This window comes from Lissotriton vulgaris, chromosome 2_1 (assembly GCF_964263255.1).
Source record: "Lissotriton vulgaris chromosome 2_1, aLisVul1.2, whole genome shotgun sequence".
Classification (NCBI taxonomy): domain Eukaryota; kingdom Metazoa; phylum Chordata; class Amphibia; order Caudata; family Salamandridae; genus Lissotriton; species Lissotriton vulgaris.
Genome location: NC_141687.1, coordinates 325,464,123 through 325,480,742, shown reverse-complemented (window position 1 = coordinate 325,480,742; position 16,620 = coordinate 325,464,123). Strand labels below are relative to the sequence as shown.

General features: G+C 44.7%; 1 protein-coding gene across 1 annotated transcript in view; it reads left to right on the top strand.

Annotated features, from left to right (window-relative positions):
* PIGL (phosphatidylinositol glycan anchor biosynthesis class L) overlaps positions 1-16,620 on the top strand; it is a 456,545-nt gene that overhangs the window by 380,791 nt on the left and 59,134 nt on the right. The window contains exon 5 of the mRNA XM_086955062.1: positions 10,543-10,574. Coding sequence (XP_086811188.1) covers positions 10,543-10,574 — 32 coding nt within the window. The remainder of the gene's footprint in view (positions 1-10,542; positions 10,575-16,620) is intronic.

Sequence of the window (16,620 nt, the reverse complement as noted above, 5' to 3'; positions counted from 1 at the left end):
GGTAATTTTCTGGTCGTCTGTCCTACCAGAGATCATACTTAAGGAAAAGGAGTCATTACACAAACACGGCTATGATGTAGTGGAAAAAAAGGAACAAATGGTCGGTAAAGATATAACTGGGTACAATGCTCAAATTTATGCACTCTCCAACTCACAAGAGAAGCAATTTCAAAGAAACTTTGAAGCGACAGCTGATCAAGTAACGACACACTCTGATCTACTTTCTACAGGGCAAGAAAAACTAAAAATTCTGGTGAATAAAGGACAACGTGCAGTATGGTACCAAGCTCCAAAAAATTCCGACAATGACAACAATATCAAATCCTGGGCTTGGGTGTCAGAAACCTTGAACAGTAACAAAACTAAAATCACTCATCAACATTCTGTTTAGCATTGGCACAAAAATAACCTCTTGGAATATCGCTGGTGGCATAAAGAACAAACTGTCCACAGCCATGGGAAGTCTTCCGGATATCCTGTTCTTACAAGAAACGTGGGCAGCCGAATCTATCACTTGCAAAAATTACTTTGTTTATGAAATCCCGGCAACAAATTCTTATAGAGGTCATGCTAAAGGTGGTTTGGCCATTCTACTGAGTGAAGAATTTCTCTGGGCACAGGAATTAGTTGAAACTAACCTAGAAAATCTACAGTGCATTAAGATCTCCACTATGAAACACAGTATGGCCCACCCCAATACAATTCTACTCTTCAACGTTTACGCCCCCCCGGGTAAAAAGCATGACATAATATTCCTAAACATCTTGGAAAAAATTGAATCTATAACCGAAAATCATCCTCACTCATCCTTTTTAATTGTCGGTGACTTCAACAGCAAAATCTCGAACTCAGCAATAAATAATTGGGTAAAACAACAGTTAGAAGAAGGCAAGGAAATCACAACCCCGCAATTCCCGGAGGGTATACTTAGCGATAAAAGAGGGAATCTATTACTGACAACATTGACAAAACTTAATGGAGTTATAGTGAATGGCAATATGGAAGGGGATACTCCAGCAAACTACACCAGACGGGGCAATGGGACTCCATCTATTATTGACTACATAATCAGCAGTGCGGACTTGTTAGACTCTGTCACACACTTGCATAGCCAGTTTTGCCAAGAAAGCGACCACGCTCTAATGCATTTGACAACAGATTGGCTTCCTAAATCCTCCGCAGCCTGTCACATTATCTACCACAAAAGTAATATAGTGATAAACAGCGAAAAAAGACGTATTTTCTGGAATTCCTCAACCATCGACAAAACCACATCACAGATTGATCATTCCCAAATTTTGATGCAAACATTTTCTGATAATCCTGTAGAAAACTTTGAATACATCATAAATGACTTTAGAACTCTTATTCTAAATATGACAACAAAGGACGTAGCGGGTACCAGTAAGAAGAAAGATGATAACAATAGGCGCACCTCCAAGAACACTGAAGTAAAGAAAAAATTAAATAGATATATACGCGCCCAATATATGAGTCCAACACCAAACTTAAACAAGCATTAGAAATGCAATAGGTCTCGCAGCATTAGAGTTAGTGCTTTTAGAATTGTTAATGGTTTTTTGTGTAAATCTTTAGCATGAGGGTGAGGGTGAGTGAGGGTGGGTGAGGGTGGGTGAGTGAGTGTGAGTGAGGGTGTGTGGGTGAGTGTGGGTGAGTGTGGGTGAGTGTGGGTGAGTGTGGGTGAGGGTGAGGGATTGAGGGTGAGGGGTTGAGGGTGAGGGGTTGAGGGTGAGTGAGGGTGAGGGGTTGAGGGTGAGTGAGGGTGAGGGTGAATGAGGGTGAGGGGTTGAGGGGTTGGTGGTGAGGGGTTGAAGGTGAGTGAGGGTGAAGGTGAGTGAGGGTGAGTGTGGGTGAGTGTGGGTGAGTGTGGGTGAGGGATTGAGGGTGAGGGGTTGAGGGTGGGTGAGGGGTTGAGGGTGGGTGAGGGGTTGAGGGTGAGTGAGGGTGAGGGGTTGAGGGTGAGGGGTTGAGGGTGAGTGGGGGTGAGTGAGGGTGAGGGGTTGAGGGTGAGTGAGGGTGAGGGGTTGAGGGTGAGTGAGGATGAGGGGTTGAGGGTGGGTGAGGGTGAGTGTGAGTGAGGGTGAGTGAGGGTGAGGGTGAGTGAAGGTGGGTGAGGGTGAGGGGTTGAGGGTGATTGAGGGTGAGGCGGTGAGGGTGAGGGGTTGAGGGTGAGGGTGAATGAGGGTGAGGGGTTGAGGGGTTGGGGGTGAGTGAGGGTGAGGGGTTGAAGGTGAGTGAGGGTGAAGGTGAGTGAGGGTGAGTGTGAGTGAGTGTGGGTGAGTGTGGGTGAGTGTGGGTGAGGGATTGAGGGTGAGGGGTTGAGGGTGGGTGAGGGGTTGAGGGTGAGGGATTGAGGGTGAGGGGTTGTTGGGATAATTATATTTTGTACAGAACAGCGCAAGTGTGTGTTGAGGGTTTTTATCCCTCATCCCTATGAGAGAGGGGTTGGGAGGACGGTTCAAGCAGTGAAGAGGGCGTGGGGGGGTGAGCACGCAAATACAACTGTGTATCGAGATAGCATGTGCTTGCGGTTGCAGAAGGAACAGCTTCAATAACCCAGTGATAGTGCATAGATGGGCAGCCTTCCCAAGTACCACGCACGACATCTTAATTGCAGCGAATACGCACAGCGAGCACTAACTTTTATTTTCAAGCCGCCTTCAACGCTCACGTCTTTCGGCAGCTTAATTTATGCTAATATCCACTCTTAGCTTTAAGCCGCCTTTGCTCATCATGTTCCCAAAGATATTTAAATGTAACCTAATGAAACAGGTTACCTTTATATATATGGCGAGTCAGCATTAAACTCTAGTTCTAAGCCGCCTTTAACATCTATGTCCTTGAGCACCCTCTCCTAAGCAAGTGTCTCTGCGAGCTCCGCTGTGTTAATGTATTTTAAACAAATGAGTTAGTTTAACTCCACTCGCACCTTAATTGCAGCGAGAACGCACAGTGAGCATTAACCTTTATTTCCAAGCCGCCTTTAAAACTCACGTCCCAGAGCAACGTAACTGATGTTAATATCACTTTTACCTCTAAGCCGCCTTTGCTTATCGTGTTCCCAATGATATTTAAATGTACGGCGGGAAGGGGAGGGGGCGGAACGGGGGCGGAGAGGGGAGAGGTGCGAGTAAAATAAACAAAAAAAAAAGAAGCCGGAGGGAAGAGAGGGGAGGGGGGAGGAGAAATGCGACACGGCGGGAAGGGGAGGGGGCGGAACGGGGGCGGAGAGCTGAAAAGTGTTGCTGCAACGTGTGGATGCTTGTGAAGGACATCATGTAGTGAAGATGCTCCCTTGGCGTAAGGAGCATAGTAGAGAAGACGTGGTGAGGAGGCTGATAGCTGGTGAGTTCAGGATTTAGCATGCGGCCTGTGCATGTATGTAGGGGACATGCAAAAAGACCAGAGATGTACTTCGATCCTAGGACAACAAGTGAACGGGGTAGCTGGTTAGTATTTTAGAAAGGGTATATGCTGGATCTGTGTCACACGGCGGGTAAAATAAACAAAAAAAAAGAAGCCGGAGGGAAGAGAGGGGAGGGGGGAGGAGAAATGCGACACGGCGGGAAGGGGAGGGGGCGGAACGGGGGCGGAGAGGGGAGAGGTGCGAGTAAAATAAACAAAAAAAAAGAAGCCGGAGGGAAGAGAGGGGAGGGGGGAGGAGAAATGCGACACGGCGGGAAGGGGAGGGGGCGGAACGGGGGCGGAGAGGGGAGGAGCGGGTAAACAAAGACGGACATGCACGCGCCCGTGACTTTTAAGGTCAATGCGCATGCGCATAAGCTTAATGCGCATGCGCATTGACCTTAAAAGTCACGGGCACTGCAAGGAATCGCCACGATTCCTTGCAAGCTAGAAAAGAGTCGATGAGCCCCTATAGTCTCGCTTGCTCGATGCGCATGCGCATCGACAGGCGAGACCTAAAAAGGAAATAAATAAACTAAAAAATCAACTGAGACGCGAGAATCAAAGAAATAAAAAAACTCTCCAGGATCGCAATTGGGTCGACATTCAGATCGCAGCGAAAAATAACAACCAACGAAAATATTGGTATCTAATAGGAAAACTCACTGGATCAAAAAAGAACTTACAACCCATCCCGGTCCCTCCAAACGACTGGGAAGTTTTCCTATCTGATCTTTATAAGTCAAATCCTACTGCTCTATCTGAAAATAGCAAGGATTATAACAAAGGCAAAGACAAAAGTCCAATATATAAAACAACAGCATTATCGGTTGAACTAAACATACGCAAAGCAAGAACCACGGGTGCTTCTGGCCCTGACCAGATTCCTATCAAAGCACTGCAAATTGCCCCGAAGGAATGGAGTCGATTCCTATATCCCCTCTTTAATTATATTTTGGATACTGGCCAGGTCCCAAAATCATGGCAGGGAAGTATCATCATCCCCATCCACAAAAAGGGAAGTAAAACTCACGCATGTAATTACCGCCAAATAGCACTCATAGATGCCGTGGGCAAGGTATTCGCTGCAGAAATCTTACACCGTTTGAAAGAATGGGCTTTTTCATCAGGCCTGATCCCGATGTTTCAAGCAGGATTTAGACCCAATCATTCGGTAACAGATAACATCGCAGTTATCCAGGTCATTCTTGACAAGTACGTAACTCAAAAAAGCCAGGTTGTTTACGCTGCCTTCATTGATTACTCTACAGCGTTCGACCGAGTAGATCGACCAACGTTGTGGAGGAAACTGAAGAAGCTTGGTATACAGGAACAGCTGCTTCAATCTATTGTAAGCCTACACACCAACACTTGGTGCCAAGTCCAAATGGGAGGAGAAAAAGGTTATACAGAAAAAATTAAAACCGAAAATGGATTAAAGCAAGGGTGCCTCCTAGCCCCAATCCTATTCTCCCTCTATTTAAGTGACTTGTGTCATTACCTGCAATCGGGTTCCAACTTACCTCCGAAAATAGCAAATCATAAAATAAATGCACTGCTATACGCAGACGACATCGTGCTGCTGGACCTTACCCCCTTTGGCCTACAAATATCTCTGGATCTGTTGCACAATTACTCCAAAGAGAACTATCTAGTTCCAAACATCAAAAAAACAAAAGTGCTAGCTTTCTCTGGGAGGAAACAAAGCGCAAGATACTTCTGGAACTTAGGAGGAGATAAAATAGAAGAGGTGTTGGATTATCCCTATCTCGGCAGGACCCTCTCTAAAAATCTTACTAATGTAAAGCAGATAAATAACCTACAAAGGAAAACAGATTTACACACTGCGGCCCTTCAGAAACTCTATAGCGCAACAGGAAACAGACATTTTTCCTCTCTAATAAAAATCTACAGAACAAAGATACCACCTGTACTATCCTACGCGACGGAGTATATACCCATCAAACAGTGGGCTTTCATGGACCGCAAAGAGGGAAAGGTATTGAGGAAAATCTTGAAACTGTCAGACGCAGTCCCAGTCCAAGCACTAAGATTGGAATTATCTGTCACAAGCTCTTACGCTGTAGCAATTGCAAACATCATTAGGTGGGCCTACTATCTATTGCATGCAAAAGAGAATACTTTAAGGTCGCTGCTGAAAAAAGAAACCTTTGGGTCTGATTCTAAAAAGCAAGTTTTCCAAGAGAATATGACCGAAGCATTTCGTATTGCAAACATTGGTACTGAAGTGTTGCTTACTTGGTCACCAGCACAATTAAAACTGTTTTTAAAATGCTTCACCCCAAAATTAAGTTACGAGATGGACACTAGGCATTGCAATAAACTACCCACCTACAAACCCTTTGTTGACCTATTAGAATATAATCAATGTCGGTCTTACATAGGTTTAACCCTGACCCACGGCGCAAGGAGAACAATCGCTATGCTTCGACTGGGCATCCTTCCCGTACTTTCATATACCTCAAGATGGCTTCCGGGAGGATCTCCTTTATGTACTTTGTGTGCAGGCGGCGATCAGACTCTGGAGCATGTTCTATCTGTATGTCCGAATCAGAATGTAATTTTAGCCCGAAAAAGATTTTTAGAGCCCATATATCGTTCCAGTAGAATCTTGACGGTGAGAGACCTTATAAGTCTGTGTAAACAACCCCCGAACGAATTCGTCTGCTATAATTTGTATAAATTCTTGAAATCATTTTTATCTTTGTATTGAGAAACTGTATATTTTTTAATATGTAACATGTAGTTTTATATTTGTGGTCCTCAGTTGAGTACCAGTACAAATAAACTTTTTGACTTTGACTTTGATGTGCCAAAGTCACACTTGACTCCCTCTCAGATGCTCCATTTCATCCAAGCTGTTCTGGACGCAGTGCAGTTTTTGGATTATCCACCAGAGCAGCAACTCCGGGATATTCAGGCTATGATGAATGTTTTAGCCTCTATCCTGGTTTTCGGTGAGAAACCTCTGAACTTGTTGGGCCTCATTGCCTCCTGCATCCTGCTTGTGACTCATGCCCATTGGCATATGCAGACTCTCCAGTGGGTCCTGAAGTCCCACTGGTTGCAGTATCAGGGCAATCTCTCTGACATGGTCCAGATCTCAGGGAACTGCCAAAGATCAGCAGTGGTTACTTCGAGAAGCCAGGATTAATCCCAAGTTTTTGGTTTTACATTTTGCAATTAAGACACTAAATGTATATGCCTCCCTTCCCTTGCAACCACTTTACCACCAACCCGTCCCCAACTGCTATCAGTGTGGCCCTGGGTCACATCACAGACCCAACTTTGTGACCCCTGGGAAAAGTTTAAGAGTACCCATGGTGTAAGGTGCTTTTGACGGAGGACAGTACGGCAGGCATTTCTGTACAAAGCGAGCAGAATCATTTTTAGAGTCAGCAAGTGAGTGTACAAGTAAATGAAAGAGTGTAGTGTGTGTGTTTGGAGGTATATCATAGCGAGGAAATGTAGGCTGGAGTGTCTATAGAAGGGAGTACAGAAGAGCATTTTACAGTAAAAACGTCCACTCCAGACTGTGCCACAACTTATCAAATCCAAAGGTGCGTGTAATCTTTTGCCTCCCTCGGAAAAGATTTATTTATTTGACACTTTGTACTGCGCAGCTGCTTCAGATCGCATTAGTGCACTTCACAATTTTAACAATTGTAGAATAATAGGCTGTACTTCAAGAAACCAGTTTATTGCTGGAATCGCAGGGTCTAATACTTTTGTTTTTGCAAACGCTAAAATACACAACAAACGTAAAAAGAATAGAAAAGCAATCCAACCATAGCATAAAATGTACACCTGTTAAAAACCATCCATGTCATTGTATAATAAAAGTTCGTGCAAAAAGATTATTGATGGAAAAGTCTCTTTATAATAACAAAAGGTATTTGTCATCACATGTGTCATTTAAAGAGAGCCGCATGGCATCAGACAGTGTTCATTCTCATATCCTTTGGATGCATCCTCCATGCTATCTCAATTAGGGGCAGGGTCCTGGGAACAGGGATGAAATGCCAGACACAGTACCTGTGTAACATGGCGGCTACTCAAGGATGAAAAACACAGCTGCACTGTTGATGGCACACTGTGAACGGGTTCAGGTGGGCATGATCTTCAGAGGGTGTTCAATGGGTAGATGTCATGCCCTACACCAGAGGTCTTCAAACTTTTTTTCTCTGAGGCCCCCCGCAAGCAAAATATTTTTCATGGATATCATTTCATGAATACTTTTTCAGTACAGCATAATCCACAATAAATCTGAAACCTACAAAGAGCAAATTCATCAAACAAAAACAGAATTTGGCCAACCAATTCTGCTCCCCATAATCTGTTAGTTGTATTTACCTTTCACACCTGGCACCAATGCAACTACATCTGTTGCACTAGTGATAGATAGCAGCGGCCCGAGTAGAAGGACATCTCCTCTGTCTGCTTCACCCGTCTACCACAAATACCTGATAATGACTACAGTCTATATCTGTTGATTTTTGGAAGTGCTATTCAGCGTAAACTCGGAGCTCTCCCTTACATGAGCACCAGTTACATTATATAGGGTCAGATTTGTAGTTTTTAGGCACATAGCTATGGTGATTTGCCCACAGGGCGTTGAACATCGGGAGCCAGTAAAGGCTTGAACTAATAGAGCCATTTTCAGCTACACAAAGTTTTTTTTATTATTGAGAGGTGTGAGGGTGTCACCAGCTGTGTTCTTAAGAGTCGTCCGCCTGGGACGACTCCTGGTTGCCCCCGGCTCTGGGCACCGCCCCCAAGCCCACAGACCACGCACGCAACCTGGAATTCATCCTTGAATCCTCCCTCACGATGACCAAGCAAGTCAATGCCGTTACTTCTTCCTGCTTCAACACCCTTCGCATGCTCCGTAAGATCTTCCGCTGGATCCCCACCAGAACCAGGAAGGCGGTCACCCCAGGCCCTCGTCACCAGCTGTCTGGACTACAGGAACGCCCTCTACGCTGGTACCACAGCCAAACTACAGAAAAGACTTCAGCGCATAAAGAACGCATCGGCACAACTCATCCTGGACATCCCCCGACATAGCCACATCTCCACCCACCTGACAGACCTACACTGGGTTCCCGTCAACAAGAGGATCAAGTTCAGGCTCCTGACCCACGCACACAAAGCTCTCCACGACATGGGCCCCGAATACCTCAACAACCGCCTCAAGTTCTACACACCCACCTGCCAGCTCCGCTCCGCCAGCCTCGCCCTCGCCACCGTCCCATGGATCCGCAGAACCACCACCGGAGGAAGATCCTTCTCCTACCTGGCTGCCAAGATGTGGAACTCCCTCCCCACCCACCTACGTCTGACCCAGGACCATTTCTCCTTCAGGAAACAACTCAAGACCTGGCTATTTCGAGCAGTACAGAACGCAGCGGCACAACTCAACCTGGACATCCCCCGACATAGCCACATCTCCACCCACCTGACAGACCTACACTGGGTCCCCGTCAACAAGAGGATCAAGTTCAGGCTCCTGGCCCACGCACACAAAGCTCTCCACGACATGGGCCCCGAATACCTCAACAACCGCCTCAAGTTCTACACACCCACCCGCCAGCTCCGCTCCGCCCCGCCAGCCTCTCCCTCGCCACCGTCCCGTTGATCCGCAGAACCACCACCGGAGGAAGATCCTTCTCCTACCTGGCTGCCAAGACGTGGAACTCCCTCCCCACCCACCTACGTCTGACCCAGGACCATCTCTCCTTCAGGAAACAACTCAAGACCTGGCTATTTCGAGCAGTAACAGCCCCCCCCCCCCCCCCCCCCAGCGCCTTGAGACCCTCACGAGTGAGTAGCGCGCTCTATAAATGTTCTTGATTGATTAAGTGCTTCTTTTTAATTAACAGTCTTCAAAGTGTTTCTAGGTGTTATCTGATTACTTATTACTAAAATAAATAGATACAAATTTGCATAATCACAGCGTTTTCTGTCACAGGCTCGGATTTTGTAGCATTATATATACACATGCCGCTATTCCCCACTGCACCAACTAGGATTTAGTTTTGTGATTTTCTGGCATGACCACTGAAATTATGCAATTCTGTGGAAGTTTCCACATAATTATGGATTTTCCGCATTTGCCACTTAATCAACCATCTACTCCATAATCTGCTAATTTTAACAAAAAAGATTTTTCTAGCTCATACAGATTAAAAGGTATTAAAAATTTACCAACATTTTAACATACAGTTGACAGCCCTTCACAAAAGGTGATTAGTCACCTTTCAGTTGCTCGTTGGTGTAATTCGGTGGTAAAATGGTACTAATGAAGTGAAATCTTTGCAGAGACAGTATTTACATGTGTACAAATGGAAACATAATGAAACACTTTCATAAAATGTGCCACATTGTCGTATTATTTGCATTTTCTTGCAACATAATTTATTTAATCCCTGCCGTATATCTTGGTTGTTTCGTGCTGCATAATTCTAGTGTTGCTGCTTTCTAGTCACCAACAGACATCTGCCTTGATTGTGTTAGGCAACTGAGGTTTGGGAGTACAATTGATTAGTTTAACTTACATTTATTTTCTATTTAACTAGTGCACATTTTTTATACACAGTAACCTGAAGGTTTGGAAAAAAGAAAACCTATTACAGAATACAGTGCTCAATTTAGGCACATCCTTGACCCTGCCACCCCAGTCATTGACCCCCACCTCAGGGCGTCCAGGATCACAGTTCATACTGCGGTAAAGCCCTTTAGCTACTGTATGTGAAGCAAGATTGCCTGGAAACGCACCAAATGAATAAAGGCACGCTTCCAGGCCTTCCTCGTTTGCAAACACTTCAAGAGCTATTTGCGCCCCCTGAGAATGCACCCACGGCTCCCCAGGGGGGCGCCCCCGCAGTTTGAAGAACTCTGCCCTACACCGACCTTCATTCTTGTGTTCAGTTAAGTTACCTTCACGTTGTTGCATGGTAAACAAAAGGAGCCACAGCTGACAGACACTGAGGTCCTTTGTGATGTCTTTGTCAGTATAATTATTATTTATAAGTAAAAAAAAAATTTCCTTTTTTTCGTTCTGGTGCTGACTTTATCCTCTGTTTCCTTTAACAGGTACCTGCTCTCGGAAGGAAAGCTGAATGCAGGTAATGGGAAAATGCAAGGTGCTGTTACTGATGGGTGGGTGTTGGGCGGTGCAAACACGTACAGTGCAGCAGCCTCAGTGGGAATACTCAGCGGAGCAATCCCCATACAGGTTTTTCTGGTCCTGTGCGGTGTGAGGTACTTGGAGATAGAGCCATTGAGGGGTTTATGTTTGACAGGTTTTTGACGTCATTCTTAGAGATATCTTTCAGGTAAATGAAGTCTTAGCCTGGAGTGCTTTTATGTCTTTTTTAAAGGGTCTTGAAGTATGTTTCTATTTGTTTCTTCCATTGTAAGAGTTTATTTTTCTCAATGAAACTGTTGCCACGTGCAACGGGCTACCTTCCCGCGTGTTCGGATATGAAAAGAGTACACAGGGCCCTCCCAAGCCTGGCCCCATGTCATTGCATCTGCTGCACATGTAATGGCGGCTTTGTTGTTGCCTGGGGTTTCTGCTTCTCTCAGGAGCTTGATTAGACATTAGGACTGAACAGAGTTTATCCACAAACTGAAATTGGTTATTGCTCCCTCGTTTATGGTTTTCTCCTGTTGCTGTTAGTTTACAATCAGACGGTAAAGTATTGCATATTTCTGAGACTCATTTTTGGTGTTTTTGTTTGGTTCATGTTTGGTCGCTCTAGTGTGGTAAGTGCAGGTAAAAGGGTCTTTTTTCATGTTATGTTTTTAGTATAAAATAAAGTCTTGAAAATTATAAACGCTGTGTGTTTGAACTCTGGGCAGGAAGTTCATTCTCTTTTAGAAAGTGTAGTATTTGAGGTGCGGATGTGTTTAAGCACAGATGTGAATGTTGATGAGGTGCACAGTGTGTCACCGTCCCCAAGACTGTTCTGAGCTGCAAGCAGTGCTCTTGCAAAGAGTTCTAGATTATAGATTCTTAGAACCCCCACATGAAGGACAATAGGATGTTTATGCGGCTACAATGGCTTTTTGCAGATGATCGTTCTGTCGTTTACTTCCCTTCCTTTGCTGCAGATTGTTTTGCCTCTTTTTGGTGTATTGTTTGGAAGTGGGCTTGGTACAGGCACGCTACGCTGTTTGTAATAAGAGATCAGTTGTAATGTAGCTGGTGTCTTTGGAAGGCTGTGAATTTGGTGTTTTCAAGTAGTAGGTTTTGAGAGTGAGTGCTAGCTTTCTTTCTGAGGAAATCGTGTTTTTTAGTTGGATGCTGAATGTTTCTCGCTAGAGAACAGATCTGCCATTTAATATACTGTTGGGTCAAGTAAGACATATTTTGTGTTTTCAGTTGTTTTTCGAGGTTGAGTCTTGTAACAAGCACTCTGTTTCTTTCAGAGCCATATGGCTGGGCTTGCTGCAGGAGGTTTATTGCGTGTTTTGGGATTGTGGACGGTGGACACTGCTGGTCTTATGTTCCTTAATCATATCCATTGCATTTTACAAGAGTTGCTTGTGCAGGACACACTTTATTTTCATATCTTCAACAGATTTCATTAATTGTTTTGTATTGTCAGAGTAAGATGAGGAAAAGTGACACCTGGCAGACCTTTTCATCAGTCGGATAAAAGTGTTTAGCTGTGTATTTATGTTGACTGTGAGTATGCTGGCGTATGCGTTTGTGGAAGATGAGTTCCATCTGCTGGACAAACGAACGCAGTGCCGCCGCATTAGGATTTAACATTAAGTATCCAACAGGATATCTTAGTGGTTCTCAACCTTTTGACTTCTAGGGACCCCGAATTAATCATACTGGAACCCGGGGATCCGCCGCCCTCTCCCCCCCACAATAAAATCATTATTGGAATCCGAGGACCCCTCACTGAGTCATGCCTGGTAGCCGAGGGCCCCAGCCTAAGCCTTGTCGATGATTTGAACTGTAAATCCATACTCAAAAATACAGGTAAAAACATTCAAACAAATCCACAAATGATGACACATTTTACTTAATTCGCCAACACATATAAATCAACATTTTAATATGAAGGTCAGAGCTTTTCTAAATTCATTTGAGGCCACTCCTCATCCATACTGTATTTTGTTTTGATGCACTTGCAATGCTCCCACAACTCAATCTGAGGATAATAAGTTAATTTTTAGTCTGCAATTTCAAATTCCTTCACATTTACAGTACATTTTGAAGCTGAGGCAACTAATGTTAACTGAGCCTCAAGGTCCCAGCGTGCATATTGAACACCTCTGTGAGCTAGCCTGGAGAGGCTGAGGATCGGGCAGAGGTCTTCCAGGGTTGATTAGGAGTGTTTGAAGACAAGTCAGTGGTCTCTAGGGCAACAGCTAAAGCCTCTCTGAAGGACTTTTAGGCGTTTCAGAGTAAATGCCAAGGGCCTCTGAACTTAAGTGCCATGGTTTGTTGAAGAACCTGATGGGTGTGTCAGAAAGAAAGGCAGTGGCCTCAGACTGCAAGGTGATGGTCTCTGGGATGTAACTGGAGTTTATGGAAAGACATTTGCTGTGGTCTTGAACCGCTCAGAGGAATGCCTGGCAATGTTTAAGAACAAACTTGGGGTGTCTGAAATTGGTCGGTTGCAAGTGGAGCTGACAGATAATTTTTCCTGCCACCTGCACCTCGAATTGTCCTCGGTCTGTGATTCATTTCCAGAGTCAGAAGGGCATTAAGTCGTTAAAATGCAGAAATGTCTCTTTCTGTGGCCTGAGTCTATACTGACCATAAATATATTTACAAAATAACACATTTTAAAATGTATGTCTGAGCTGGGCTCTGCTGAATCCTAAGTACTTTCAGTTTCACTTTTCACCCCCATTACTTTGTGGAACCTCCACAGCTACTCCTCTGAGGTATGTTTGTTAAATTCCATCATGTACACACCTCTCTAAGTGTTTCAATTATATGTCATTTAACTCTTTAGCACATGAATATTTCAGTGAAGTCGCAGAGCATCTGTAAACTTGTGTTTTCAACATGGATTAAAAAAAATCTGTATACCCCTTTACTTGTGATTTTCATAATGGGATTGCATACGTTTTTTTACAGCTGTTGGGTGCTCAGTTTAATGTGACTTATCATACCTATGTCAATAAATAGGTTGAAACTCCCAATTTAGATGGGATATTCACCATTCCTTACACTAAAAAAAGTTCCTTTTTTTGCATAAGGAGTCCTTTTCCCCCAATTATTTATTTATTTTTAAACAAAATACAAACAATATACAGGTAAACACGTAACATAGTTTCATGGCAGTCGACTAGTGGGTATTACATAGCGCACCATAAATATTCATATCGGTTGACATGCATGAGTAAAAAATAATTATTATATAGTTTACAGCTAACAAGGTAAAGCCCAATGGTATAGACTTGCAAAAAAAGAATGGACATAAGCAAGTATGCACTTCACTAAAGGCTTCATTGGTTCAAATGCAAGTAAATGTAAGGCTTTTGTATTCTAAAATGGTGTTTCTAGGTGTATACACATATATGAGAGCTTTACGTATATGGTGCAGATTTGACATGCTTTGATTGGGTTCAGCATCTGTTGGTTTGTTTTTAAAAGTTCACGCAGTAAATAGCTGTTTATGAGATTCAATCCTACTTGCAAATTATCCACATTCTGTGTATGATACCTTCAGTCATGACTTCTTTTTGTTGAAAAAATAAAATGCAACAAGGATTTTGTGCTATATTTAAACTCTTGATGATTAGATGAAATATATTCAAAGTGGAATATGAAACCTTGAAGTGTAATGGCTAGCTGGATAAAATTAATTGACGCAGATCCTGGGAGTCTTGGCCCTGAAAGTCAATGAATCCAACTCGTTTGTTCTTGTAGCAGGGTCAACGCTCAAGAAATTTTCAAGAATGCATATAGAGGGATGCAATCTCGATCTTGTGGATCATTTTAACAATTTGGGGGTCACATTTGATAGGGAGAACAACTGGCAAAGTATAGTGAGTAACAGGGGATTGCAAATAGAAAGAAGCATTGAAGGTCTTTTTAGATTCATAAAAACACTGGGATCCAAACCAATTGACACTATAAAAAAGATCTACCAGGCAAAGGTAGTGCCTGTTTCAACCTATGGGGCAGCTGTATGGGGTTTAATTGATGTATCCAAACTCCAAGGCATAGAGGATGGGTGTTAAATCTGGGGGGCTCTAGTTGGCAGAGGTAGGTACCACTGTCCAAATAGGGACCCTTGCTTCTAGTCAGGGTAAGGAGGATACACTCTTTAGATAACCCCTGCTCACCCCTTGGTAGCTTGGCACTAGCAGTCAGGCTTATCAAAGGTAATGTGTAAAATATTTGTACCAGCACTCACAGTAACACGGTGAAAACACCACAAATGAACTCCACACCAGTTTAGAAAAATAGAAGTATTTAATCTAAACTAAACAAGACTAAAACAACAAGATCCAAACATACACAGTTCAAAAATATGGTTTCAAAAGAGTTCTTAAGGTTGCGTTAAAATAATCCACAGTTGCGTCACGTTTTAGCCAACAGTACCTTTAGATGCGACAAAAGTTCCAAGTGAAGGCTGCAGCGTTGAAAAACAAGCGATGCGTCACTGCTGAGACCCTGGAGAGGCGATGCCACAACCCCGCTGGGCGCAGCGGGCGTGCTGCGACTAATCCGGTCTGTATGGGGAGGGAGGCGATACCTTGTATGGATTCCGGTGCGCAGGTTTCGTAGGAAGCATCTCGCAAAAGGTACGTTGCGTTGATCTTTGGGACGGCGACAATCCCAGGTGCGGCGTCAATGCGCGGCGCAGCGTCAATCTTCTCCTCTCGTGGCCCCTCGATGCGATGGCTCTGCGATGACTCTCACAGCGACGTGATGCGGTCCAGAAGCAGGCTGTGCGGCGATCTCACCCAGTGACGACAGGCTCTGCGACGACACTCACAGCAATGGTACTTTCCCCGCACCGAGGCGATGCATTCCGCAAGCGAATGATGCCTCAGTTCTTGCAGCGGCAACAGGCGCTGCGATCTTCGCAGCGGCAACAGGCGCTGCGATCTTCGCAGCGGCGGGAATTTCCTCGCACTGACGGGGATGTGCTCTGCAAGCGAGCGATGCGTGAAACTTTGCAGAAAGTCTTTAGTATTTTCTTTTCCAGCTTCCCAAACACAGGTACAACTTCCAGAGGCACCACAACTGGCCCAAGCACTCACGGAAGGACAGAACTCTCTCAGTAGAGCTCAGGGAAGCTGGGGGTGAAGTCTTTTTATTCCTAGGACTTCTTAACAGGGAGCCAGCTCAACTCAGGCCCTTGGAGAGCTCTTCAAGCAAGTGGATACAGCACAAACCAAAGTCCTTCCCCTCTCCTTGGCAGCAAAGCAACTGCAGATTAGCCCACAAACACACAGCAGGACAGTCCTTCTTCTTCAGAGGTTCCTTCTTGATTCCAGGATGATTTAATTTTCTATAGTCTGGGGTCCTATACATATACCCCTAAAAGTCTTTGTTCCCTTTGTGCAGGAGGGCTCTGAGCCCGGTCTGAACCAGTTCTGGGTGTTCCTTGAGCACTTTGTTTTCCTGGCTTCTCCTTTCCTTTTAGAGAGAGGGGCAGGGTCATCAGCCGCCCAGCAGGAGGTGGAGCCAGCATTGTGGAAGGCAGGCACAGCCCTAGTCAGGCCCAGGTGCAATCCCCTCCCACCACTCTAGATGCAGATGGAACTATTCAGCCCCAGGGACGGCCCACTCAGCCTCTGGGAGCCACCAAGCCCCTGCCACTGACAAACCAGACAGTCAATTCACAAACAGGCCAAGGCACACAGAAAGGTGCCGGACCAGAGCTCAGGCACAGTATGAATGTGTTCAGTTTAATTATATAAACTGCACCAAGTATTTGTTAGGCAGAGGAGCATTTCAGTGGATTGTTGTGGTCACCTGTGCCTGAATTCCATACTATCCTGAGAAGGACCGCATCCTATTCTACTTTCTGAAAAGTGCTGTTCTCAAAAACCACCTTTCCTAAAAGATGTGTTATTAAATTCCGAGTTCAGGGATACCAGACTTTTATGTCCTATCTTGCTCCTATGGGAAGATATGCAGGTAACCACTGTAGCCAGCATTCCCCATGAACAACCTATGGG